At 43.7% G+C, this 27,484-nt stretch overlaps 1 protein-coding gene across 11 annotated transcripts in view; it reads right to left on the reverse strand.

Moving 5' to 3' along the window:
- RALGAPA2 (Ral GTPase activating protein catalytic subunit alpha 2) overlaps nucleotides 1-25,977 on the reverse strand; it is a 96,227-nt gene extending 70,250 nt beyond the window's left edge. For 6 of the 11 annotated variants that reach the window (XR_012055185.1, XR_012055184.1, XM_072927320.1 and 3 more), the window contains exons 1-19: nucleotides 25,844-25,977; nucleotides 21,117-21,227; nucleotides 20,612-20,661; nucleotides 13,565-13,622; nucleotides 12,288-12,331; nucleotides 11,673-11,847; nucleotides 11,101-11,216; nucleotides 9,759-9,897; nucleotides 9,132-9,331; nucleotides 7,989-8,216; nucleotides 7,540-7,713; nucleotides 6,561-6,710; nucleotides 5,816-5,964; nucleotides 5,528-5,639; nucleotides 4,621-4,858; nucleotides 3,955-4,119; nucleotides 2,635-2,775; nucleotides 1,256-1,381; nucleotides 692-774 (exon numbers count right to left, since the gene is read on the reverse strand). Coding sequence is in view for 9 of the 11 variants with exons in the window: in XM_072927320.1 (XP_072783421.1) it covers nucleotides 692-774; nucleotides 1,256-1,381; nucleotides 2,635-2,775; nucleotides 3,955-4,119; nucleotides 4,621-4,858; nucleotides 5,528-5,639; nucleotides 5,816-5,964; nucleotides 6,561-6,710; nucleotides 7,540-7,713; nucleotides 7,989-8,216; nucleotides 9,132-9,331; nucleotides 9,759-9,897; nucleotides 11,101-11,216; nucleotides 11,673-11,847; nucleotides 12,288-12,331; nucleotides 13,565-13,622; nucleotides 20,612-20,661; nucleotides 21,117-21,227; nucleotides 25,844-25,949 (2,565 nt within the window). In the remaining 2 variants the exon portion in view is untranslated. The remainder of the gene's footprint in view (nucleotides 1-691; nucleotides 775-1,255; nucleotides 1,382-2,634; nucleotides 2,776-3,954; nucleotides 4,120-4,620; nucleotides 4,859-5,527; nucleotides 5,640-5,815; nucleotides 5,965-6,560; nucleotides 6,711-7,539; nucleotides 7,714-7,988; nucleotides 8,217-9,131; nucleotides 9,332-9,758; nucleotides 9,898-11,100; nucleotides 11,217-11,672; nucleotides 11,848-12,287; nucleotides 12,332-13,564; nucleotides 13,623-20,611; nucleotides 20,662-21,116; nucleotides 21,228-25,843) is intronic. The other 5 variants (XM_030268639.4, XM_030268643.4, XM_030268642.4 and 2 more) reach the window with 3 other exon arrangements.
- Between the last annotated feature and the right edge of the window lie 1,507 nt (nucleotides 25,978-27,484).

Raw genomic sequence — 27,484 nt, forward strand, 5'->3', positions numbered from 1 at the left:
AAGTGTTTGTCAGTGTCCTGAGGAAAATAACAGGCTTTCCATTTCATTCTTTATCCTCCCTTTCACAACCTCAGTTTTCACACCTACAAGCAGGATTTTTTAACCTATGTGTTTCAAACACATCTGAAATAATTTGTTACGGTATAAAAAAAAACTTTCAGCCTTCATATTTCACAGAGATGATCAGGCTAAGTCACTTACTGTTTCAACTGTTCAGTCAAAAGTTGCCATTAAAAATGTATGAAGTTTGCCTGTGCTGATGTCAACTCAAAGTAACATATGTCATGCATGGCTGGTGATAGGAACTGTGCTGAACAGAAGCATTTTCATCAGTGCTTTAAACCATCAAACATTTATTCCAGTGTACTGCAGCTCTGTAATAGCCATTAATTATTTATCTTCTAAAAGTTACGAACGTCTTGTTATTTCAAAAAATTCTTTGTGTAAGACTAGAACAGGGATACAACTGCAGAAGCAGCTGTTGCGGTCAGGAGACACAAAATGATCACACCCCGCAGGACAAAAACCTGCTACAGGGCTCACTTCCAGATTCCACACCAGAAATGGGATTAATTGCTTTTCACACTTTCACCTCCTAAAGTTTCTGAATGCTAAAAAGCTTCTGATTAGAAAGAAAACACTGCTAAGAGAACACTGATCTTCACAGACATTACTTTTGGGTTTGCCTTACTTGCTCGGCTTCATGCTCCTTTACATGTCCCGTATTTTCCTGAACTGATTTGGAGTCTGAAGTCGAATTTCCAGCCTTTTTACCTAGAAGTTTCAGAAAGGAAACAAGAACTATAAACATTTGTGGGACCAAAACACATAGGAGATCTCATGTAGATTTCAGCTATGTTTACGAGTTTCATGTTTATAGTTAAGGCCATACAACAAGGGATACAAAAAGCTTGGACAAGTCCTTCAGAAGCACAACAAACTTACAGGAGAGGAAGTGAACTCCAACTGCAGCTTGAATACACAAAATTCAAATGCAAGTCAAGTGAAAAGTCAAAGAGTTACATACAAAGTGCACACACATTCCAGGCTTCATTTTTGGCCTCTCTGCTTTACAAAAGGTCACATCCTCCATTCACAGTCTCTTAACTTCAGCAGCGACTAAGAAAATGAGCTAAAAAAGCATTTTAGAGGAGAGCTGGAAACCAAAGTAATTAAGAGCAGCATTTGTGAGGCTAAACAAGTCTCAAATATTTTCCTTGAAAAACACAGTATTGCTGTACTTTATTAGAATTACCTTGAAAAAAATCAGATGGAATATCTGAAATGCTGCTGCTTCGAGTTAGCTGCTGCTCTTGGTCTGCAAATAGGCCTGCAGTTTCTGTTCTTTCTGAATTTTCCAGCTGTTGAGATTCTTCAACTTCTGTTGATTTAATTGCAACACAAAATATTTGCAGGAGCTCATATGCACATCTGTGAACTCCTCACCCAAGCTCTATGAAAAAATGACCCTTGCAAATATTTAAAATTCCCAAGATAAAATTGACAAGTTATAACTTAAATTCTATAAAATATCCTTAGAAAAATTGTAAAATTTAGAGATGCATGAGCAGCATAAAAGGCCCAGAAAAGGAGATACGTGATTTTGGGAGTTAACAAAGAGGAGGAGGTCCCATGAACAAAGCTGGGTTTTCAGTCCTGAAGACCCCAACTGGACATTCTCAGAGCAGAGGCAACAGAACTCCCTTAAATGCAGTGTGCGGAGAAGCTGGTTGCACTCCCTGAGTGACTCCAGAAAGAGGGGAAGGGAGGAGCAATAAAGAAAGGTAAAAACTTAGAATAAAAAAAGCTCTGAGCTACATGTAACTTGGGTTTAGCTTGTGAGGACAAATCCAACCAGGCAGCTTTTGGTTTGGCTGTAACTGCAAATGAGAAGCAAAAGAAGGAGAGAAAGGCATGAAAATCCCCAAGAGAAAATAAACTGCTGGGGAAGGAGTAACGGGAACTCTTGAGATCACAGAGCAACACTGCACTGTTAGAAATTAATTTATCTTAGTATTTGGGAAAAAACAAACAAAAAAACCTAGTAACACTCCAGTATTTCCATCCAGCAGTGTGCAAGTTTTAAGATTGCTGTACTACTTAATAAACACTATAGGCATTTCAGAAAGTTATCTCAGGAGGCACGTGCACAAAAAACGAACATTTCTGGTATTGACTGGCTTCAGCTGACTTTCAATGTCTTACAGAAAGCAATAAAATAAAACATTCCATGTGATTCACTAACTGGAACTGTTTCAGCGTTCCCCCCAAAATAACTTGAGATGAAAACACACCAAAGATGTTTCACTGAGCAGGAATGCCCACAGGGCCATAAAGCACCACGTACAGAACTCTCCTTTCTCTTGCTTTTGCAGGTAATGAGTCTGGGCAGGACTCAGGAGTCACAAATCCCTCCCAGGAAGTGAAACATGGGAATTTTTACTTTATTTACTGGGTAATATAGACTTAATTGCAATTGATGGCAGCCTTTAATATCAACATAAACAAAATTTGCTTTGCTTGCACTGCTGCAAACATTCTGAGAAGAACCAACTGGACAGAAAGGGAACAGACAGACAGCAGTTTAAAAATATAAAGAACACTGATATCAAAGATGACTATAAAGTACAGTACCTGACAGTCTGTGAGAGCAAGAAGTGTAAGAGATACCAGGGAAGAGAGAGCTCACAGTGTGAAGCAGAAGAGGTACACTTTTAGTGGCTGGCAAAGCCTCATAAAGATGGACACAGTTGCTGACAGACTGGCTTCGCTTAGCTTACAGGAAAAAATAGAGCAATAATTTTATCAGGAAAACAGTGAAACATTGCAGTTCTGAGTGTCACAACACAACAAAACCCAGAGTTTTGGGATAAAGCTTTTTAACAGTAAGCCCAGGTGTTTCTCCCCTGAGATGTAAGTTAATATTGTGCAAGTCTCTCACACTGAAAGGGTAATAATCAGGGATTTCTGATCCACAGCAAGTGTGGAAGTGCCTTTTATGTGAACACACACAAACAAGAAAAGCTGTGGATCAACACTTCCAGGTTATCCCTACTGCTCTGGCAGGGTGTCAAAGGGGAAAATGCTACAGCAGTAGAGAGGACCTTCACTGGAGCACAAACAGGGACTCACTGAATTTAGAAATAAAACTCAGACTGAACTGGCTCTACTGCCAAAGCACTCTGTGATCCAAGCTGGAGGCCGTGGCTAAGCCATGGAGCCACAAACCCCAAGTGCTCTCCCCTCCTTCCAGCTCTCATGGTAAGGAACTGGGGAGAGAGCTGCGCAGCTCAGCAGCTCCTGCTCAAAGCAAGGGGCTTCCACAGGAGTCTGCCCCGGCAAACCAGCATATGGAAACATGCTGACATGATATAAAGAAAGGCCAGGTTCAGGTTGCTGAAATGCTCGAACAGAGATCTGTTCCATGTCTGGAGTCTCAGTCATTACTCCAACATTCCTCACCCCTGTCTCCCTCCTGCGTTCCTCCTTCCAGAAGTACATCAGAGGAAAACCTCATCATGCCAAGAAAAAGAGAGCACATAAAGCAACTACGAAAGGATAATATTATTTATTAAATACCTGATTTTACCTTGCGCTCCTAGGAAATAGCTGTATCTATATCTGCTATCTGCCTGACAGTAATAAACGCTCTCTTAGGAACTGATAAAAATAGCCATGTAGCTCTAGAAAAACCTCTAACGTGAACAGGTTTAACTCACGATTCAATGTCCTGTAGCTGAAAGCTTATATAGCTTTGACTAACACAGCTTTGACCAAAATACTTTGACTCTGTGATTCACACTGGCCAAGACATCCTGACATGGATGTGCAACCTCTCTGTTGAGGCAGTTAAATTATTGAGCTGCTTTTGGCAGCAGCCAGCCCTCAGACGCAGATTTAAAACTTGAGTGTTACCGAGTGTCTGGGTATCAAAGCACTCAGCTGTGGTCTAACCTGTGGCTCTCTGACGGACAATGTTTCTTGCTTTCTCCACTCCTGGGGCCCCAGAGGTTGTGGCACTTCTGAATCTCATTGGCTCCACAACTTCAGGGTGACTTTTCCAGCTTAAGGAAAAAGATCTTCCTACTACAGCTGTCTTCTGAGGCTCTAAAACACCACCTTAGGACAAAGAACACAAAATTTTCTGGCACTGGATGCTTTGGCATGTATTTTTGCTGAAGTACAAATGGACTCAGACACAGCAAATATTAATACTTTAAACAACACAGGTTAACTTTCACTACTAATCAAAACTAACTGGTAGTTCAAACTATGCATCGATCTCAAGGCAGCATGCAAATGCAGCTAAAATACTGTAAATTAGAAACTTTACTAAAAATACACAAAGGAATTTTTACAAAGTTGCCAGTGCCAGCCAACAGCAAAGGAAACCACATTTAATCTCTTCTAGCCAAAAAATCCTAACTGTAGGTGCAGACCCCAACCTGCCCCCAACTACCTCTCCTCCACAGTGAAGGATAACAACACACAAATCCCAGCTGCTTCACATTTGATTAAAGAGGTTTTTACACCAGGCTAAGTAGTGTTTAACGTTAAATTAATTTTAAGATTAAGCTTCAATATTTAACCCGTTTGATACAAAAAAGCAGAAAGATGAACCTTTGCCTCTCTGCTTTTTTTCCTTCTGTTCACTGAGCTTGTCCAGGGGCAGGTTTGTCATCTCCACGCCGTACACAGTCCTGGCCAGCACTGCTGTCAAGGAGTCCATGATGTTGGCCCACTCGTTGATGAGCTCCTCCCAGTCTGTCAGGGCAGACAGGACACTGAGCAGCTCATCCCATAGCTCCCGAGAGATGTAAACGCTCAGGTTTGCTCTGATCCAAGCCACAATCAGAGTCTGAGGGAAGAGAAACCAGTGGCAGCTCAGGCAGGGCTGATAAGATGAGTACAGCACACCAAGCCCAACCAACTACTCTGACCTGCACATCAACACATGCTCTTGGTGAGGCACAACTGATATGCAGTGCTATTTTCCCCCAAAAACCACTCCTAGACATAATAGGGAAAGTTACTGATGAAGGAAATTAAGGAAAAATTCTGGCTAAATGTTGTCTGGCAAACTGAAATAAGACACTCTATAATAACAGCAGAATGACTGACTGTCCTACACACATGAAATGACTGCAGCAACTGAACCCTGGGGCAGCACTACACACCCAGTTACACTATCCAGGCTGGAAGTATAGTAGGAAGCATAAATGTCTCTTTCACTCAGTGTGACTCAGTTTTGACATTCCAGCTGGACTTTTAGGAAAACAGTTACTTGATTCTTACACTTTCAGAGATATTCACTGAATGTCTCTAGCCCATCTGTGCTACCACAGTTTGCAACACAGCCCTGAAGAACAGAGTAAACCCAACTCTACCTCTGTTAGTAACAGTTTACAAAATAATTACTAGCAAAACATGAGAAACCCCTCCTACACAGTAATGCAAGCAGGTTTCATACTCAATTAAAACTGTGAGCAGTTGTGACAGAGCAAACCAACCAGCCCCACTCACTCACTCGGAATAGCAGCCCCGCCATGCTCTGAGCAAACGTGTCCTTTGTCTGGTTCTCCTTTGGCTTCTGCATCACAGCTTCTGTTATTCTGAGGAGTATCTGCAGCATCTGTTCCCTGATTCAAAAACAGAAGGTGTTCTATTAGTTGTACCTGCTCATTAATCCTGCAGCAAAGCTTTACTTATTGAGAATGCAGTCACACTTCAGACTTCACAGATAATTCGTAAAATAGCTTGGTTGGTTGTGGACTGTAACAACTTTTTCTCTTAAATTATGTTATGTTAACCTTACCATGTCTTTCTGTTCATAGACAGCTCCATTATCATGCGCCTGAAGATGCTGAGAATAGCTTTGCAGGCATCCACCTGCTCCTTCAGTAGCAAAGGGACCTCAGTGCATGGCTCCAGCAGGAAAACGTTTGCCGAGTTTGTCAAGAATACCTGGCATTGACAGTCCATTTGAACAGTGTTAGGAATGAAAACAGGCAAAACTTACAACAAAATACATGTGCTCCTTCAGTTAAATCTTCCCCTTTCCTTAGAGGAAGTTTCATGTTTTACCCATCGCTTTATTTTTCTGTTATTCCAGCAAGGCGCCAGGTGGCTCCCATCACATGCCCACCAAGGCTCAGTATGTGGTTTGTGGGTGTCTCCTCTGCTAGGGCAGGCAAGAGGACATTCCTCCAGCCACTCATCTCCTGCCATCATATGCTTAAACAACCACCAGTATTTTCAATAAATGAAGTTCAGAAAAAGTAAATGCATGGTTCTGATTAATTTCTAGTACTCACAGGAGGAAAAAAATACCCTTCTGTATTAAAATACAGATCTTTGGCCTTAAGACATGGTCATGTGGTTTAATATACACGTTTCAGAGTGACACATGAAGTCCAAATTGTGTCTTACAGAACCAATCAAGCCCCGGTATTTCTTTTCCTCCATCTCGGAGGTTGTAATGGACTTCGCAGTTCAAGTTCTGTGACGAGGCAGATCTCCGCCCCACATGTCCCCCTCCCACACAGTTCCCCCAAGCTCACCTGCAGTGCAGCCTGAGCACCAGCCTTCACATCCCTGTCCTCATCCTCCAGCACGCAGCCCCTGCTGACAGCGCTGGTGAAGGAGTAAGTTCTGCCCCAGCTGGAGGAGCGCTTGTGTCCGCAGGGCTCCGAGGAGAGCTGCCAAACAGCCTGGTTAGTGGCAGGGCACAAAGGAACACCTCACAACTGAAACAAAACCATCCCTGAGGTCAGCAGCAAAAGTAGGGGAATTGGCATGGCATACACTTGTTTCCACAGGGAACTCTTGGCTATTATTTTGTTATTTCCCTATGTGGAATTTGAAGGCTCATAAAAGTTTTAGAAGGTATATTACTTAAAATATTTTTCACCACTTTTCATAGCCACTGATTGCACTAACACTTGAATTTTAGTGTGGCAAAACTATAAATTCTCTACAAAACAAGGTAAAAACCCTGTAATTCTCACGCTTTTACAATCAAACATCTTATTCAGTACTAGAAAACTTCCCTTTGAACAGTGTTGCAGTGTCAACAGTGTCAAAGAATTTTTACTGATGGTTCAAAACAGGATATTAAAGGATGATGCACAGGAACTGTATCTACAGTTAAATTTTCTAGATAAAGATATCCAGTTACAATATACAGAAATTAATACGTGTTGTCAAGTTTTTAAGCACCACCAAAATGAAATAGTTCTCCATGCCTTAGGCCAGCAGACAGTCAATTTTAGTGTTGTAAAACCCATCAGCATTTCTTCCATGAAGTTCCTGCTGTCATATTTACATATGCAGGGAATAACCACAAATGATGTTTCTATAATCAGCTGCAACCCTCCCTGCACTCTAAATGCTACACAGTAACTATTTCAACTGTGAGTCCTTAACTAAACGCATTTTTTAACCTCTATTCCCCTCACACCTCAAACTGTTATTCCTCTACAGAGTGAGGTGAAAAGCCCCATATTGCAGCGGACAAAGTAAGAAACAGGGATACCATACATGTTTACCATCTGTTTGCACTGAGGAATCTTCCAAGGGAGCAACAGCATCCTGGCCGTCCTCCTTTTTGTCTGGCTCCTCCATGAACACAGGTTTCTCCTGCAGTATCCACTTCTGGTACACTTTCACCACCTTCCGTGTTGCAGATATATCAGAAGGCGGCAACAAAAAAGCCTGAAAAGGCAAGTTCCCTGATTTCACTCCACATAGGACACAGATGTGCAAACACACACACCACCACCCACACTGCCATATTACGTACCAAGCTTCAGTTCCCTCAACAGTTCCATAATCTGGTCATTAAACTAGACCTAGGAAGGAGCCCGACCTCAAAGGCTGTTGCTGTGACCAGCACCAAGTTTGCCCAGGGACCAGCCCCCCAGGGTGTCTCTCACACCCGTTCCCTTCAGAAACAAAACCAAGGACAGCAAGCAGCCGCGGGCAGTGACCTGGCGGAACACCTCATTGACGAAGTTGACGTATCCACGCGTGGAGAGAAGGATGCCCTGCACCATCTCGTAGACACCGCGGTGCTGTTCCTCGATGCTGCAGAGGCTGCAGCTGCTGAGCCTCCTGTCTGACAGGCTGCTGCTGCTGGAGTGGCTGCGCTCCTGCTCGCCTGCGGGCACTGCACCGGTCTCCATCTCCACGCTCTTCTCCTGGCCTATGGCAACTGTCTGCAGGCACAGCACAGCACAGCCCATCACCCACCACACTCTGGGATCCTCATGGAGAGCTCAGGATACCCTGTCTGGCACAACACTGCCATCCCAGCAGTCAGACACAACAGATTTCAGTCTACCACTCCATCTAAGAAGGAACTTGTTCTTTATAAACTGGACACTTCCTTACAGCACACAACAACTGAATTGTCCACTCCACACTAAGAGTGTAAAGGAAGGCACAGACACAGCAGAGAGGAATCCCCAAGTCCCTTTATCTTGGGGAAGAGACAGATTATAGCACTACACATTATAAGGCCCAACACCTTTTTGCCAGATTTTGTTCTGGCACTGCGCACATTTTGCAACCTCTCAAACTGTGTTGCTTCTCTGCTGAGCCCACAGCTGATACTCACCTATGATTCAAGACTGAATTTTGGTCTTGAGATTGATTCTAAATTCTTAACAGAAAGCTGGAGAGTCTCTCAAAAGCACTGATTTATGAAATTCATTGTGAGGTATCTAACACCAGAGTAGTCTCAACCATGAGTTTATAAATGAAATATTTCTCTAATATTTCATTGTAAACAGCTGATATAACTGAGAAGAAAACAAAGCAGCCTTTGATGTCACTAGGAAATGGTCCATGGAGTCTCCAAGTGTGACAGTTTACAGAGTAAATTCCAAAAGTCTAAATGTAATACTGCTGAAGCTGGTAATGAAAAAAATTATGAGGTAAAAAAAAACTTCTACTGAATTACTGAAGGGTTTTGCTTGGAGACTCCCTCCTCCATCAAAGAAAATCAAATAAAGAGCTACATAATCTATTCACTATGGGGTAGCATTTCTTTGTGCTTCAGCTGTCAGTGCAGTGAGATCACCTGCAAGGTTAGCATATATGCAAGAAGACAGGTAAACTTTAAAGCCCACCTGAATAATTTTAGGGAGCATTTCTCCTCCATTTTTTGTATTCTGAACAGCAGTTAAATACTTCTTTTCAAGGAAGAAGGTAACGAGCCACTTGATAAAAATCACTCGAGCTGCCATGTAGGGGATTTTTGTGCTGTAGACACTCTCATTGTTACGGGTTGCAGTGACATACACTGGCCTCGGCCTGATATCGGGGATGTCTGGGGGGACAAAAAGGAAGAGAGAAATAAAGTGGAATCTTAGCAATTGCTTCCGAACTCTGGCTAAATGTACCAAACATGTCACCCAAGAATAACAGACGCGATGAATGACTGCTTTTATTTTATTAATGCTTGTATTCTAGCCTAACTTTATTGCTCCTCAGGAAAACGTAACAGCACAGCTCCTTCCCAAGGTTATAGCTTGTATCACTCAAAACAAAGGAAAGCAAAAGAGAAGGGCTGCAAAAGGAAGGGCAAAAGCTGAAACAAAGAACCAGCCCTTACAACATAAGTTAGTTTTACACTAAATCAGGGAGAAAAAACTCCTCATCCCACAGAGCTGCAGCGATACATCAGCAGGGAACAGAGATGCTGCCAAGAGCAGGCTCTGGCTTTTTCCTCTTCAAAGGCAAAACCCACAACTTACCAAGCACAGGTTTGTAGAGGTTGGTTAGCTTTGTAAAAGATGGGAACAAGTGAGGAAGATAGTATTTTCTGAACAAAGTAAAGAGAAACTTAAACCCAGTGTCTTGGTTCTCCTTGTTCTTCCACTCCAAGCTGGCAGCCTTTGTCACAGAGTTAGAGAGAAACAAACAAAAAGCTTTAAGTTAATATGTTATACTGACAACTGTTTCCCCCTCAACACAAAAAAATCTAGCAACAACATTTCAGTTAGAAAAGAAAAAGCAGCACAGCCCCAAAACAACCTTTACAAACTGCAGTAAGAATGGAAAGTAAGAACAGAGCATCCCCCAAAGCCAGCAAGCTCAGTGGAAGCCAGTGTATTTCAGCTGTTCTGACCAGAGAAGGACAGCAACTGTCCTGTTCTGCTCTCAATAAATTTGCTTCTTACGCGTACATTTTGACAAAGTCACTTTGAGCTCTGCTTTTATCATTAGTATTTTCTTCGTCAGAATAAAAACAAGTAAACAAACACTGGAACCACTATGCAATGGGATTTGTAGAGTAAGCATGTTTATTTAGATCCCACACAGGTAACAAGAGTATAAAAAGAAGAGTGACATTTTTGTTTTTAACTAAAGTGTTGTGAGACTCTGATATGTAAAACAAAGGGTGCTGTGGAGGAAGCTGATAATTTCATACAGCCACTTTTTAAAATAAAGCACTTATTCAAGATGACAAAACCCTTTCCAAATATTATTTTGGTCTTGCCTTTTCATATTAGAAAGTGTATCTCAAAGTATTTAATTATAATTTATCTTTTTTTAATAACAAGGCTCTTTAATGTACATTGTCTGCACAGCTTCCACTTTATTTCAAATGTTGCTTAATTTGTACTTTTAAAATACATACATTATCTTAATTTATTTCATGTACAGATTAATCTGATCTACTTCTAATTAAATTTTATGTACATGTTACTTGCATAATTTTAAAAACATCAGAGAAGCCATCTCTTTATCTCTTCCTCCAGTGTCCTTTACATTCCTTTTCATCTAGGTATGTGTCCAAAGAGAACAAACTGAATCTTTACCTCACATCAATTTTTTAAATGCAACCACGAGCACATTAAACAGTCAGTTACTCTGCAAGTTTGGATAACATTCATTAATTCTTATCACAAAAGTGTGACAAACTTCTTATTTTCACCAAAAATGGCACAAGGAAATACCTTTGGGATGATTTTCCACTTAAGAGTACAAAATGTGCTGCAGAAGGGTAACCCAGCTCCACAAAGATACAGTGTAATTTTCTACCACAAATACATCCTCCAAATATGAACAGTTTCAAACATCCATCCTCCTCACCTGAATTACCATATATTTTAGCAGGAGCTGGAGAAAATAGCAGGTCTGGTCTTCTGCAATTTTCTCCCCAGAGACAGCTGGCAAAAGTGGTGTTATTTCTTCTGGAAATATCTTGGCTAAAATAAAATATTTTAAGTATAGAACTCATAAAAATACTGAAATAAATGCTATTTTCTGTAAAAGATTGATTTGAAAATACCCATTAGGGCACTACCAAGCTGTGCAAGTCCAGCAGTTGCTCAGATGTCCAAAGTCCCGGTACATCCCAGCGAGGATGACACCAGATTCCTGGCAGCTTGGAAGGGCTGACACCAGCAGTGAGCCAACAAGGAGGAAACCTCCACACTTGCTTGAGGGGCAGTAAAATGCTCCTGCTGCTGTTGCACCTGTATTAAAACCACCCCAGAGCCAAGGAGCAAACCCTGACCGCTCAGAGGGACAGGAGCGGCCGGCTCTAGAGCCGCACCAGCCCAGCAGCTGGACACACTCTGCCGCCAGCTCAGAATCCCAGGGGCAGCCGGCAGCACTCATTGCCCCCTCCTCCAGGAGAGGCACCCCAGGAGAAGGCTCACCATCAGGCACAGATGGGGGGCAGACCAGGCTCTCCAGTGTGCAGGGCCCGCGCGAGGACGGCAGTGAAGGAAAGCCGGGCACCAGGCAGGCGAACATCAGGATCTGCTCCTCACCACAGTTGGTCTGCAGGGCTTGCAGCCACAGCAGGAACAAGCGGATTCCTTCACATCTGAGCTGCAAAGGGGTGCATTTGGGCAAAAAGGCAGTTACGCAGGTCTGCAAGTGCAATAACACTGGAAAATAGTTCACACCAGGCAGGGCGAGAGCTTCTTCCCAGCTAAGTGTTGCAAGGTCTTGCCATCATACCAAGGGTAATCACATTATTAATATAAGCCTAGCTCTAATGACAAAGAAAGCTCAAAAACCTAGATATTAAGCAATATCCATTAATACCGTCTCCAAGTAACTTCACAAAGGTCATGAGAGTAGCAAAATAACTGAAAACACATATTAAAATAATCAAGGATCACAATAATAAAACTTACACTTAAAAGGTGAATAAGAAAAAAGTACAAAGCCTAACAATCTGGAAAACACTGCTACTAGGAAGCTGCAAAGTAGCATACTTCACAGGAATTAAAGCAAACAGAAATATGAAAACACCAATGCAATACCTTGAGAGAATTTCCAGTATGCAAAAGCTTCTTCAGAATCGACCCTGGATTAGGAAAATTAAGTAGACATTATCAGACTCTTCCCACCACAATGTTTTAAAAATATTTCATGAATATTTTAATTTATTCTGGGGCCACTGCACTGGGTTTTTAGACAACTGTGGGGGGAAACCTCCAACTGAATCTAGCTACAATCACCACCACCCAAGATTAAATGTGATGTATCTTTCACAGGAGTGAGATCCTCTGGGACCTCAAATTATGTCTCAAATTATTTTCATTAATAGTAAGATTGGTGAATTATACACATTCCTTAAATGGCCTCCTTCCCGCAAATTCTCGCCATTTCACAAGATTATATAGAAATTGTTGACATATATAGGAAATTCATATTAACGCACATGAATGTTAACCAAAAGGAAATCACAAGGCAGAGATGTAAATGAATGCTCTGCCAAATTTTGTACATCACTTTTTGGACACAGATTAAAAATTCTGCCACTATGACCACTCAATAGAAGCATAAGGAATATAACAGCTACAGAGCAACCGAGTGGAAACAATTTGGTCTGGACTAGTGCAGCTGAACCGTTATGAAGTGGCCAGGCAGATGTCTCCTCTTGTTTTTGTCAGTGCTGAGTGGAAATGTGACAACAGCCCTTTCCTTGACCTTTAACTTCTGCTCATTGTTCTTCTGCAAAAGCAATTCCTTGTTCTGATGACAAAAATGGCAGCTGGTCAGACAGTGCTGCAAACCAACCTCAACCAAAAAGTCCTACTTGGAAAGAAGAGAACCCCTCCCATAAAATTTTAATAAGCAGCATAAAAACCCATCGGTGCCACACTGATGGCATTTGGAAGCAGAATTTGAAAAGTAGTGACGAATCCAAGGCATTTGATTCAGAGGAAATTACCAAATTAAACCACTTCACTGGATTTCAATGTGTTCCGGCCACCCAAGACTGCTCTCTGCCAGACTCCTCCTACTTCCTCCCTTCTTCCAGAAGCTTTTTTACTACCAGAGCGTGAGGAAATAATAGTCTTGGTCTGAGGAAAACACTCATGAGTATCTTGTGTCTGTCATGGCCAAGGCCGTATTCTAACAGGATGCTGGGAAAATCCTCCATTTCATGAGAATCTGGGAAAGACAGCTTGGGCCAAACTTGCACAAATACCATGTATTCATAACTCTACTCATATTTCGCTCATTAAAAGAAAAACTGATCTGAAAAAACTACTAAAAAGTCTGTATTTTTTTAAAAACAATTTCTTCTTACCTATACTGCGAAAATGCCATCGATAAAAAATCCTCTCTGGTAGTAGCTGCAATATTTTCTGCAGGAAACAAAACTAGTCAAATTTTCTGTAATAAATCTGGTTTGCCAGGTGATACAGAGAAACGGATACACAACATACAAATGAGATGGGAATATACACACAGTTTCTTTTTAAACTGCTGGCAGCATGGACTAGGGCTTGGCCACGGGTGTGGCAGTAGCGCAGCTCACATACTGCTGCTCCGCCTCGTAAAGGTCTGGCAGTATACAGGGCTTCACACAGGTTCCACACAAAAACTGTCTCCAACTTACAACTTTTCAGCCATTGAAGTAAGAAATTAGGAAGACATATTTAAACAGGAAACTGGTTTTGAACACTTCTGTTTGGAGATCAAATTAAATTAAACAATGTTATAAATGACTGACAGTTCCTTGCAATTATCAAACAAAATGACTGGCACGAATTTCTGCACAACAAAGCACCTCTAAGTTCTCAGTAATACCACACACAGGATGCAAATGGATAATGGGTCACCTAAGCAACAATGGCCCATTTGAAGGTGTTCTGCATACAGAAGCTCACAGGAAAAAACAAAGCATCACAGTCCAGAAAGCACCTGGCACTGTGCGCTAACCCTGGGAGCGAGTCACTACCACTGCCAGAGCATGTGCTCAATATATGGAGCAGGACAGACCTCTTGCTTTTGACAATAAAGGGCTTCAGAAATTATATTCAACACTCAGAACAGTCTTTTTGAATATGGAATGTTCCTTTCTCCATGGCAGAGGATGGTAGTCATGACAAGTTCATGGACATAGGGAGCCAGACCTTGGGTCACAGAGAGGCTGGTCCTCCACACCTTCACCATAGGATGCGCTCCCCACACAGTAAAGAGCATTTCTGAAAGGTTACCAGAATAAAAATGCAAACCAGGCAGGTCCTTCCCATGTGCCTTGTATTTTGTTCCAGTGTCACTCCCACAGCTCCCTCCCCAGCACACCGTGGCAGCAGGACCCCAGGAGCAGAGGGTCCAGAGGTTGAACTCCCTGTCCACGGGCAGCAGGAATGCTTGGGATGAAGGATCCAACTGGCTAAAAATGAGGCCATGACTTATATTGGGGCTTCACTTGTTAGTTAAACACCAGGCTTCTGCCAATCAGATTGCAGGATCCATGGACAAAAAGTGATCATTATCCATCTAAACATTAAAACACTGGCAGCCCACCACTCCTCCAAACTATTTCTGGCATTAATCATTACTTAACTTGGCACGGTGCAGAAAGGAGTCCCAAGCTAGCCCAGGAGCACTTCTAACCCAACCTAACCCTAGTTGGGTCTGTGCCCAGGCTCACCACAAGCCATGTGCCTGAGGTGTGTGAGGAAAAGCTCCAAGAAACAAAACCCTATGGCAAGCCAGCAACAAAAACTGGGCTGGATTCAGGTGTCACACAACACACTGCAGGAAAGAAGCTTCATACATTGGCACATTTATCATGTAAAACCAGACAACACCTTGCGTATTTTGTTTTCATTGTTTTAGTCTGCTACACAGCTTCACCTAAATTTGAGCACAAGGTTCCCTTCCAGAAAGTGAGCTGTGACAAGGTGCAAGCTACACAGGGTGGAAAACTGCAAAGCTCCATAATAAAGACCCATTCAGAAAAGCATTTGGTAAGAATTTTCACATCCAAGTCTCAGTGAACTTTAGGTTGTATCCAGAGAAAAGCAGAAAAACAAATACTGTTGCACAGTTCAACAACAAGCAGGAAAACCAAGCCTAAATTCTAAACTGCACAAAACTGGTGGGGTCAGGGCAGAAAACAATATGCTTACCATTCTTTTCTCTTTACAAAACACAGAATCCAACACCCTTGTCAGGTGACTGAATCACAAAAAAATTAAAGGGCTCAAACCATCAGTAAGAGGACAGAAGTTCCTATCTGAGAAAAGCTCCCATATCCCAAAGTCTTTTCACACAGCAAAAAAATGTAGACACTTAAGTCACTTCCCTTGTGTTCTCCTTTACAGCATCTCAAAACCAGGAAAACAATATGTATTTTGAAAAAAAGGCAAGGGTCTGACTGATCACCTGCATGGTCCTGCCCCACGGCAACCAGGCATTCTACAAAAGCAACCTTGTCCCTCTCCTGCACTGCAGACAAAACAGCTCTGCAGCAGAGCAGGGCCACTTTAAATGATAAAAATGCAGACCCAACATCTTCTCCTGCAATGCAAAAAGAAGTCACCCAGGTGCAAAGTCTACATCACTAAATATAAATTCTGAAGGTTACAAGCTAAGCCCCAGTTCCACCAGCACAACTTCCAGCCAGTGATTTTTGCCCTGAGCACTGCAGTCCCAGACTGAGGTGGTGTTGCAGCATGACACAAGACTGCGCAAGTTGTGAACTAGCTCCAGTTGTTCCCTTTGCAACTTCACCTTTCCAGCAATATTTTGTACACCCTCCCCACCCCTGATGCTCTAAAGAACATGCACTGTTATTGCTATATAACAAATGAAAGTTTCTTCCCCTCCAGCCCAGGCTGTCAGCCACACTGCTGTGAATCCAAGCTGGCTATTGACATCTTGTTCCTAGTTTCACACTACACTAATAAGAAATATTTTAAGAAACCCCACAGTGCGAAATAATATTGCTTTTTCAGAAAACACATAGATCTATTTAATGCTTAGTGCTTTGCTGCATCTATATGGTAATCCATTATAACACACTTGAAATAGAAATTAGGTATTACTACTGATCAACACATCAGGGTATCTGTCAGTTCTTTTAACTGATTATCCATAGTTCTTTTTCATTTGGACTTCCTGCATGACTAGGAATAATGTTAAGTTTAAATCTTAGTTTACACAGGATGCTGCTTTTTGAAAGCTGTGTCTCTCTTTTATCGACGCAAAATAAAAACCACCAAGGTTCGTATTTCGACAGACTCACTCCAACTTAACCAAAACTGCTATTTCTTTTTAAAAGCCTTTTGTTTTTGCCCCCCTGGTTGAATCCCGCCGTGACTGGTAGCTCTGTGCCCATCATCACATGCTGGCCGCCCTGCTGCAGGACACAGGGAAGGCTGAGGCTGGGCCCAATCCTCACCTGGGATCCCAGCGAATGTTTGCCAGCCCCACGGCCACGGGGGACAATGAGCACTGCTGTTCTGCTGCTCTGGATGTGCCAAGCTGGTCTTGGATCAACGACAGCCACCCCCGAGGTGCCCTCACTGAGCAAACCCACTCCTGGAGGCAGAAGTAGCGGCAGTGCCAATGGCAAGCCTGCAGTTACGTCCCCCCCAGGGGAATGGATTCAGAATTTCCAGGAGTCAGAGGCAGGTGGATCAACTTCAAGCCAAGTCAAGGCAGAAGAGCTCTCCCAGGCCTCTGTGCTCAAGTGCTGCTGGTGATTTCAGGGTGTTCAACTACCAAAACTTGCATCAATTTAGAAGTTTTCTATCTCCTGTTCACAGACTCAGTCAAGGCAAGAGGCCGATGGAGTCAGTGTGCCTGCAGCAGCTCAATCTCAATGAAGGGATGCTCCATTTATTGCATTAATAAATTATTTGCAGTTATTTGTTGAGGGAAAGTGTCTGCCCAAAGCACACAGGGCACTTATCACTGCCCCAGGCATAACAAGAAATAGGAAGATCTCTGAACTAAAATATGTGAAACATATAGCTAGAACTTACCACAGAATGCTGTAAGAATAGGCTTAGGGTTAGCAGCAATGTTATTGGAATTATGGCAGAATAAATTGTAAATGGTTCCAAAAGTAATTTTTATGTGTAGAAAAGTAGAGCTATAAGCACTTTTACTGCTATAAACAAAAAAGCCCCTTTGTTACTCTACTGAGCTTGAGACTCTGTATTCACATCTGCAGCAGGCTCAAGAAATCACAAACTCTGCACAAAACGAAGAGTTGAGAAAGCTGTTCTACATCTGAAAAATTCTGAGCGTAAAACATTTCATCCAGTGAACCGGTTAGATCAGTGGAATGAATTTTATGACACCAGCAGCACAACACATGTGGCTGTTCTTAACTAATGAAGAAAAATTGTAGAGAATAGGAAGAAATTGATTTATGTACCTCAAAATCATCAATCTGGTTTTACTTCATTAGAGATTAAAAAACAAAGTGTCAGAGGAATCAGTACCTGATGCTGCAATTTTTTTTATTATTAAAAAAAACTCCCAAACTCTCACAAACAGACATATATAAAAAACAAATATATAACCAACAATACTGTTATCGGTGCCAGAAAATGGATGCAAGTACAGTACACCTCCTGGCAGGTCTGTGACACACAGGGCTCAGAGCTACCCTCAAATCTGAGGTTTTGAGCTGCTCCCTCAAGAAGGAACAGGGACACAAGGAACAATAGCAACCTGTTCTGCAAATGTGCTGCAAACAGAGAGAGCCACGCCTCAGCAGAAAAAAATGGCATGTCACATAATTTTGGGCTTTTAGCTGAAACAGTGAAAAATAACAGCATTGCTGCCATATCACATCACAAGTATCTATCTGGGAAAAGAGAAGGCCAAAGCACCCTATAGAGTTAGAGCCAAGCATTTTGCAGTATTAATTGTAACAGTTACCCCTCCGCATTCCTCCCTGCTGGTTAACATTTCTTCTTTGAATAACATGTTATTTGAAGTTGTTGCTGTGTGGCCAAACTGTGTAGCTTATGTGTAAAATTAGAACTTCCATAAATTACTACACCAAGCCAATCTGTTTCCAGAGGATTTGTGAGAAAAGCTCTCTGCCCAATACACACACTAGGTGTCACTCCACAACAGCAGCACAATCCCACTAAACCTCCAGGAAAGGCAAAGGCAGTAATTCCCTCATAAATATTTTTATTGATTTTTAAGCTGTTAACCCTCAGCATGGGGACTCAGGATTTGTTAATCCTAAGTAACTACCTATTTAGCTAATTAGCAGAAAATGCAGCATCCCCCTGGCTCCTGCTGACATCACACTAAATATGGAAAGCTTAACAATCAATTAGTTCTGTTTCCTATGGCTTAGAGTATGAATGTTTCATCACTTGGCACTTCTGACTCCCTGTCCTGTGCTGATGCTCTTGGGGCTGTTCTCACCCAGGGTTAGCTATCCATGGACTGCATATTCAATCCAGCAGATCCCCACCATAAAGGGAATCACTCCAAATCCCACACAAACACTGAAAAGATCTCCTCTCCCCCAGGGTGACCAGGCTGTTGCACAGCTCTCCTCCACTGGGACCCCCAAGCAGCTCCTGGTTCAGACACAACCACTGATTTTTTTCTCCTTCAGACAGCAAGTTCTCCCACTGCTTTTGAGGAGTATTAACGGGTGTTTATTGGTGACCCCTTTCCAAGCCCTGGGAATGCCCAGTTATTCCCTCTACCCAGATGAACAAGCACTGGCTATTTCCTATTCAATGGCACAAGCACAGAAATGTCATTACTTATTCAAGGTCCCAGCACATTGAAGAGCTTCCATTAACCTGCACAGCCTTGCTCAGCTACACAGTGACACCTTCGCTGCTGGGCTGGGCACTGAGGAGGAGGAGGAGGAGGAAGAGTTTCTCCTGCCCAAACAGTCCTGGCAAATTTATGAGCCTGCTTTCTTTGCCGCTGCCCTGGGCACAACCCCAGAGCAAACCTATGCTAATGTCACAAGGAGCAGAAAGCACAACTCGGATTTCAGGGTGAAAACACAGCCTCATAGAGGGAGAAAGGAGGGAGAAGAGGAAAAGGGAGACAGGAAAGTGAGAACTCAACATCACAAAACCCCAGGATTCCATGTCATCATTCTCACAGCCATTTCCCCCACAATAGGCACATTAGGTTCACAGCATCACTCTTCTTCTCACTATAAATAACATTTCAATTACAAACTACTCATTAATGCAAAACCATGAAGCTACATGCTTCTGAGGGTCTGGGGGTGCTTCAGAGGGAGTGAGAGGAGTTGAGAACAATTAACCTTTAGCTTCAATTTCTAGAGTCCCACTAAAAGTTTGAATGGCTTTTTCCTACCAAACAAAACCCAAAATATAAACAAAAATGACATTTCTATGATGCAATACTCAGGTAAAAAGTTGGTAGTTGGAGTAACAGAGAAAGAAATAAAGAAAAGAGAAAGAAAACAGTAGATGATGTGTGTTTGATCTTAAGAGAGAAATCTGGCCAATTATATCCCTAATTAACTGCCAGACCTTTTTGACTAGAGACAGGCAGAGAATTTCAGTGTGCATTATAAGAACATTTTTATGTGTCAGTCTTTCATCTGGTCCCGTGATACTTTCTCACATCCAAATACACTTAGGTAATAACTCCAGTCAAAGAGGTACCTTGGAAAATGATCTATGCCAGACTATTCTTGCTTAAATTAAAGCAATCCTAATTTGATTATGTAAAAGTTAACTAGGTAACATTTCTTCCCCAGACACTGATGGCCAGTGCTGGGCAGGAGGGAAGAATATGCTTCTGGAAGCAAAAGATGTAATACTGAACAAAAAAAGTCAAATTAGCAAATTAGCATTTCATACACTCAGATCAAACTGATGTGCAGTAGCTGACAACTCCTCTCCTTTTATTTCCCTTGTGCTGCAAGACCCAACATTGCAATCATTACAGATTCCTCCATGTGAGGGGAGCAGAACCCAGCCTCCTGCTATGACACATGCCAAATAAACACAGAGGAGGGGGAAAGCGCTGCTCTTCTGAACTGGCCCTCCATGAAACACAGGAACAAGCCCTTATTTAATTAAAACAGAATAGCAGACTTTGTGAAAGCCTTAGCCTAACAGAGCCAATGCAATTACTGGTTGCAGTAGTGCTCCCAAATTCCACCAAAACCCCTGGCTTGTTTTCAGAGCATCAGCTCCCAGATACTCAGGACAGAGGTGTTCTAGTTGGTTTTCCAAGGCATTTTGATAACATCTCTTAACTCAGGCAACTGACACCTCGTTTCATCCCTCACTGCAAAACACTAAGTAGGCACAGAATGACAGATTTAAAATACAAATTAGTTTTAGTGGTATAGAAAACTTACTTCAAAAAGAAAGAGGATGGAGTCCAGCTCCTCCCTTTGTGATTTATTCCCTGCAAGACACAAAACAATGTTGCTTGTCAGAAACATAGAATAAAAGACAGCAAAACGAGGCTGCTGCTGTTCAGCTAAAGTAAAAGATGCCACTCAATTTAGTTCTCATCTTAAATAAAGATCCCAAGTGCAAGCTGCACCGAGGCTGCAGTGCTTCTCTCTGCTCTGGCTGTGTCTCAGCTGAGCAGAGGGAGCTGCAGGAGTCTGGAGCAAGGTGAAACGAACCCAGAAATGCAATCAGCTGCTGCTCTCATTTCAGAGTGATTTTCCATGCTCATCTCTCCTCCCACCATAAAATTAAAGTGATTAATACTCACACTGTAGTGCAGGGAACTATTAGTGTAAATACAGATAACGGAGGATTAGATAACCATTGGACAGGCTTTAATAGAATGCCTTGGAGCACAGTTATGGAACACTGACCAACAGCTCCTGGAAAAACTCTAAAACTTACCTTTTTGTTTCAAGCTGTTTTCCAGTGTTACAAAGTTTTCATAGAATATAAAATAAATTTGAGAATAATGGTTGTCAAAAAACTGCTTCAGGTCACTTCCATCCACAATATCTGAAAAGAGGAACAGAGCAATTACACAAAAGCAGAAAGACAAGAATTTAAAGCATTCTGCAAATTTAGCATTAGAGAATGAAATTAATGCAATATGAAACTATTTTAGTGAGTTCACCGAGTATTCTGTACTAAACCGTCGGTCCATCCTTGCAAAGAATTTCACTGAATTTATGAGAGTCTGCAGTGGGGCTTTGGTTCATTTGCTTTCCATTAAAAAAAAAATAAATAAAGGGTTGAGTCTTAGCTGTATAACCAAATGGCCTCTGTACCATCAAAACAAGCAGGTACTGCTGGAGAAAAACACCAGCAAAGATTTTCAGATGCAAATTCAGTTCTTGCATTCATCTGGCAAGCAGATCAAACTAGAAAACAGCATATTCTCAATATATTTCTTAGAATAATGGAAACTCAAGCATGTAGCACTTTCCTAAGCGTTAACTAAGGTCTGAAATTTGAAATAAGTTTATTTTGTACAAAGAAAAAGGTTCACTGTTTTCTAAGCCTGACACTTGATAAACACACATTCATTTCCTCCCTTTGGTCTTTACTGCAACTGATTTGGTCAAGGAAAGTTGTGTCATTTCCCCCCAGAAGAGGGTGAAGGGCTGAAATTAATATCACGTCTCCTCATTGAAGCCTCACTTTGCAAGAAACACATTTGTTACCCAAAATAAAGCTGATTCCAGCAAGAAAGCTCAATAATATCCCACAACCATGGAAGAAAGAATAACTTTAGCCCTGGACAACCTGATTTTTATTTAAATTAGTACCTTTCCAGCAGTAAGGCTCTGCTTGGCTGCTTGTACTATGGAAACAATTAGAGCAGGGAAACTCTCTAACATGATATTTGTTTCCTGCAAACTACTAGTCTGAATTTGCAAGCTAAGTGTCATTATTTCCCTCCATGAATGCATCCTGTTAAACACAACTCCAGGGGAAAACAAGGCTTTCATTTACAGGGATTTCATATGAGGGAATGAGGTCATTAAAATCTAAACAAAAAGGAAACTTTCCCTCTAAATTGCAAAGGGAAGAGAGAGGAACTGCCTCACCAAGAAAGCAAATACTCCATTTTTTTAAATGTGGCATCTCGGTGGTGACTCACAGGTGAGTGTGATTTGAGCTGCATCCCTACAGCCACAGCCCTTTCTCAGAGAAGTGTTTAACTTACAGCAGGGTACAGCTCATTCCTGCTTCTTACATGGAAAAAACATTGGAGAAAGTTTCCTGTGCCATTTATCACTTGAGATAACAAAATAAAACCCTGACTTTGGGGAAATGCACTGACTGAAGGAGTAGTTAGAGGTACCCGAGTAAACAAGGCAGCAAGCTCGGGGCTGAACTACAGGAATTTGGGGCTGAACTACAGGAATTTTATTTTTATATTTACTCCCAGACAGTTCCCAGGTTACTACAGCTGCATGCAGGGACCCAGCACTCACCCCTCAGGAGAGCACCAGCAGGCATCCCAAACCCGAGTCATTGCCCCCATTCCCATACAGGACAAGCTCACAAGTCTAGCTAACACCTTACAGTAGCTGCTACAGCAACATACAGGAAAGAGTGAGACACTCATGAGGGTCACACCCTATTTCTTCTCTGTAAATAGGAAATGTTGGCTCACTGGATAACTGTCAGCCACATTTACTCACCTTACTATTCAATTTAAAATTTAGGGTAATACTCAGGTACTACTTAGTAAGAGCCTGAGTCCATAGACACACTCTCATTGCTCTTCATCATACTAAAAAAAACAAAAAAAAAAAAAACAGAGGGGATACTAAGCCTGTACCTTAGCACATGGACTTGCCTTTTATTTTCCTGTTAACTGCCAGATTTTATCACAGTCACCTGTTAGAAATCATCCCTTAATTCCATAAACTTCCAAAGTCACTTCATGCTATTTTCTTAAAGCTCTCTTGATGCTCAAGTACTTGAAAAATTAAAGGAGACGAAGAGAATTTTGCAGCCACACCCTGGTTAATGATAAACTTTTATGACCAGCCTCACCCCAGAAATAATGTACAATTCTTACTTATCTTCAAAAAAAGTATGTCAGCATGAAACAGCCCATTACCAGAACACCCCTGCAACTGGAACAACTTCCAAAATAATGTTAACACCTCAAATGTCACACAAGCTCTGTGGAACAATCTCAACCCTGAATCCAGCAGGAAGTCTGCACACATCCTCTATCTGTACATGAAAGTTTCTGCCCAGCCAGTATTGGTCCTGCAGCTGTACAGAACCATGAGGCCAAGCAGTGCAAGAACTGAAACCCCACTACTCCCCTTTGTTATCCCACCTCTGATCAAGGCAGCCCCATGGAAAGCATGGGCTTTCCTAACAGGTATGTTTTAAAAGCAATAATTAAGGATTGCACTTAGTAACCTTACAGATTTCACATTTAGTCTTAACTCTGTGTGTCTCCCACAGCAGTTTCCCACTGCTCAACAGAGAAAAGACTGAAAGCGCTGGACAAAGCAGCATCCTACATCTGTTAGCAGCAGCACTTCTGACTCCTGTACCCAAGAAGAAAACACTACTGAAAGAGAAGTTTCAATATAAAAAGGATATTTTTACCCAAGAAGAGCCAGAGGAAAAAATTCTTAAGGCATAGCAATCCATTTTTGTCCTGCAAAAGTCCCACAGAAACCACTCTGGGAAAGAGCAGAGGCTTCATTTGTGGCCAGGCAGTGGGGAAGAGCCCAATCTGTACATCTCCACCACTCTTGTCAGGCCGCTACTTTTTAAGTCTATCTTAAAAGGCCACGTTACTGGCACTTCCACAAACTGTATTTAGAACTTTACTAACTTAACAGAAGTTCTGGCCATGATTCCATCTCCATAGCAACAAAGAAATAAGGGAAATGTTCTGGATATTTCTCAAACACACCTGAACACCCACTTTTAAGTCCTGTTGTTGGTCTGGGTAGCATTTTGTCCTGCCATGTGGACAGAGCACCGCCCAGAGCTGGAATTCAGATCCTAAAGGCCATTGGAAGCTTGAGAGATGTCATAACCAACACCAACTTAAGTAGAATTTTTTCTTTCATTTTGGGCACTGGACAAACTTACATAGGTGCCACTAAGGGACATGAAGCAATCCAAAGTTCACGTGAGCCCTTATTTATGGAAACACACATTCCTTTTGCTCATCCTTCCCCTATGATCATTCTCCCTCTGATCTGTATCCTCCTGCACCAGTGGGATCACAGAAGAGTAACTGACATTTTGTTTACAATTAAATTCCTGTGATTTAAAATAACAAAGGAAGAGGAGTTGGCATCACCCAAGGAAACAGGAGAGCAGGAACAGCTATTTGGAGAACGTGTGGCACTGTGGGCTGAGGGAAGCAGTTGGGAGTAACAGACACACACATTCCTACTCCTGGCCAGGGAAAGGAGAGATGCATCTGGGGAGAAGGAAAAAAAAAGGAAATCCAACTACTTTTGAGCCTTTATACCAAAAGCTTTACACTCTGGAGTTTTCTTTTCCCAGCTCCCACGTATGGAGTTCTTTTCAGTGCTGAAGAGTACCACGGAAGACACCCTGGCGAGGGCATCTATCAAGAGAGCATCTTCCAGAAGCCACTCCCGTGCTACCTCTCATGTTTACACTGGTGTTGCCAAGAGCAGACACGTCGGTCACATACCCAGAGCCGCTCGGACAGTGCCTGCACTCAACCGCCAGGCAGCTGGACACATCACAGCCCCTGCCAGTCCTCCGGCTCTGCAAAAACCTTCACCTGAAACCAGTGCCCACAAACACCTTTAAGAAATCGCCAAACACAACAGCGTAACACTAAGCCAGGTCTACCCAACACTCTGTCCCGCAAGCGGCTGCTCCCAGTCAGCTCCTTAAGTGCGGCAGATGACAAGGAACAAGTGCGGCACATCGGCGATGATCGCTCGCACTTGCAACAAACCGGCATCACCTGGAAACCAGCAGGGGCCCGTAAAGCACTGACCGGGCACAGCCTCTTCCCGTCAGGAGACCCTGCTCCTGCTGTATTTGAACAGCGAACAGAGGCCACCTAAAGCCCCCCGGAACCGCAGCTCACAGCTGGAACTGATGAGGGTGGAGGCCGCCACCCGCAAGGCGCCCCTAGACACGTCCAGCCTTGCCCCAAACGTGGAACCACCACAAAACACCACACGGTGACTTCTTTCGGAGTTTAAACATCCAACAAAGAGCCCCGCGTTGATGTTATTGACAAGCGCAGAGTTTCTGCGAGCGCCTCTCCGGAGCTGACCTGGGCTGCGCATTTCCCCGCGGTTTCGCAGGCAGCCCAACGCGAGCCCCGGGACACGGCACACGCGAGTTTCCCCGGGCACTCCAAACTTTCTCCCGCAGCGCCCCACGGAGGACGCGCACCGGGGCTGCCTCTGCGGCGGCGAGAGCCCGGGCAGCCGCTCGGGAGCCCGGCTCTGCGTCGGGAGGCTCTCTGCCCTCAGCACGGAGAGCTGCTACCCCGGGCTCGCTGCTCTCTCCCCGGACACTGCAGCGGAGGGCGAGCCGCGCTCGCAGACCCAGCCGCGGCTCTGCCCGGGCACCCCACGAGCGGCTCAGGGCCCTGGATCCGTGTGCCCCCGCGCCCACGGCCCGCTCACCCAACAGCGCGCGGAGGTGCTTCAGGCGGGTCAGCACGTCCCGCTTGGGGTCCAGCGCCTTCTGCGTGGATTTCCTGACGTCGGCGTGGCTCTTCCTGGAGAACATGCCGGCAGCGCGGCGGGCAGGGACGAGGCGCAGCACCGGGCGAGCTCCCCACGCCGCCGCTCCCGCCCCCCGTTCTGCGCGGGGCGCGCCGGGAGCTGCCGTCCGCCCCGCTTCTGACGTCACCGCGGCGTGAGGCTGACGTCACCGCGGCGGCTGCCGGCAGCCCGCAGCCCGGGATCCCCGGCCCCGGCCGGTCCCCGGGCACCGCGGGCCCTTGCACGGCTCCGGGATCCCCCGGGCACCGCGGGGCCTTGCACGGCTCCGGGATCCGCCATGCGCAGCGGAGAATCCCGGGAGAGCTCCGGGTTGGCTAGATGCAATGGAGGCGCCGTAGGGAGCTGGCTCTTAGGTAGGCTCTTGATTTGCAATGGAATCACTGGACCACAGGTTTGGGTGGGAAGGACCTTAAAGCCCTTCCAGTGTCACCCCTGCCATGGGCAGGGGCAACTTCCACTATGCCAGGGCGCTCCAACCCCCGTTCAGCCTGGCCTTGGGCACTTCCAGGGATCCAGGGGCAGCCACAGCTTCTCTGGGCATCCTGTGCCAGGGCCTCCCCATCCTCACGGGGAAGAAATTCTCCCCGATATTCAGTGCAGACCTCCACTGGAAAACATTCAGGTTTTGAATAGTCACTTGCACTGTAAGTATATAAATATAGAAGTATATAAATAATCTGTGCTGTCTTTACACACAAGGAAGGGAAAAGAACATGCTCATAGTTACACAACAAAAGCACAATCCATCCCAGGAGCAGTAGCCAGCAGGGTTTCAGTTAAAGACCCTCAGATGCTCTCAGTAAAATTCCTGGGTAAAAAAAAATAAATCCTAGTAAGTTTCAAAGCAGGCTGTGGTCCTAAAAAAGAAAACAAGGAGTTTCAGGAAAATGGCTTGCTTATATGCTTCTTAGTTTTTAACAAAATGTCTTAAAAATCGTTTTAAGCATCACATAGAAATTGTTTTTCAGCCATGAATTGGTGTAGAAAATAAAATGTCACCAGAATTACTGTTGTTAGAAGCAGAAAATGCAGCACTGCCACATCTCACTTCCTCTGAGCCCTCTCAACCATCGTTTTTGCTGCAGAGGCCTGAGGTCACCAGAGCAACAGGTCAACAAGCCCTAAACACGTCCCACTGTGGACAGGGCAGTCCCAGCTCCTCCAGCCCTGGGATGGCCCCATGCATGCAGGAGCAGGGAAGGGCTCTGCATGGAAGTTGCAGTGGACAAATAAATACATAAATAAAGAAGCAGGCTGGAGGAGGGGGCTGCAGGCAGTGCTCCTGCACGCCCTGTTTTTGAGCATGGCACAGCTCTCCCTCTCTGCAGCACAGCTGGATTCTGGAAGGGGCAGACCAAGGGCTGGCTATGCCACCAAATCCTGTTGTAAGAAGTGAGAAATCACTTGTTGGAGTCAGGAAGATGGGTAGCGATGATGCACAGCATTGAAAATGAAAAAAACTGATTAGTCCTTTTTGTTGCACAGAAAGGCTGAATGCTTGGAGTCAGTCACAGAAAATTTGCTGCTGTCACATCATCC

Source organism: Taeniopygia guttata, chromosome 3, assembly GCF_048771995.1.
Source record: "Taeniopygia guttata chromosome 3, bTaeGut7.mat, whole genome shotgun sequence".
In the NCBI taxonomy this organism is placed as follows: Eukaryota; Metazoa; Chordata; class Aves; order Passeriformes; family Estrildidae; genus Taeniopygia; species Taeniopygia guttata.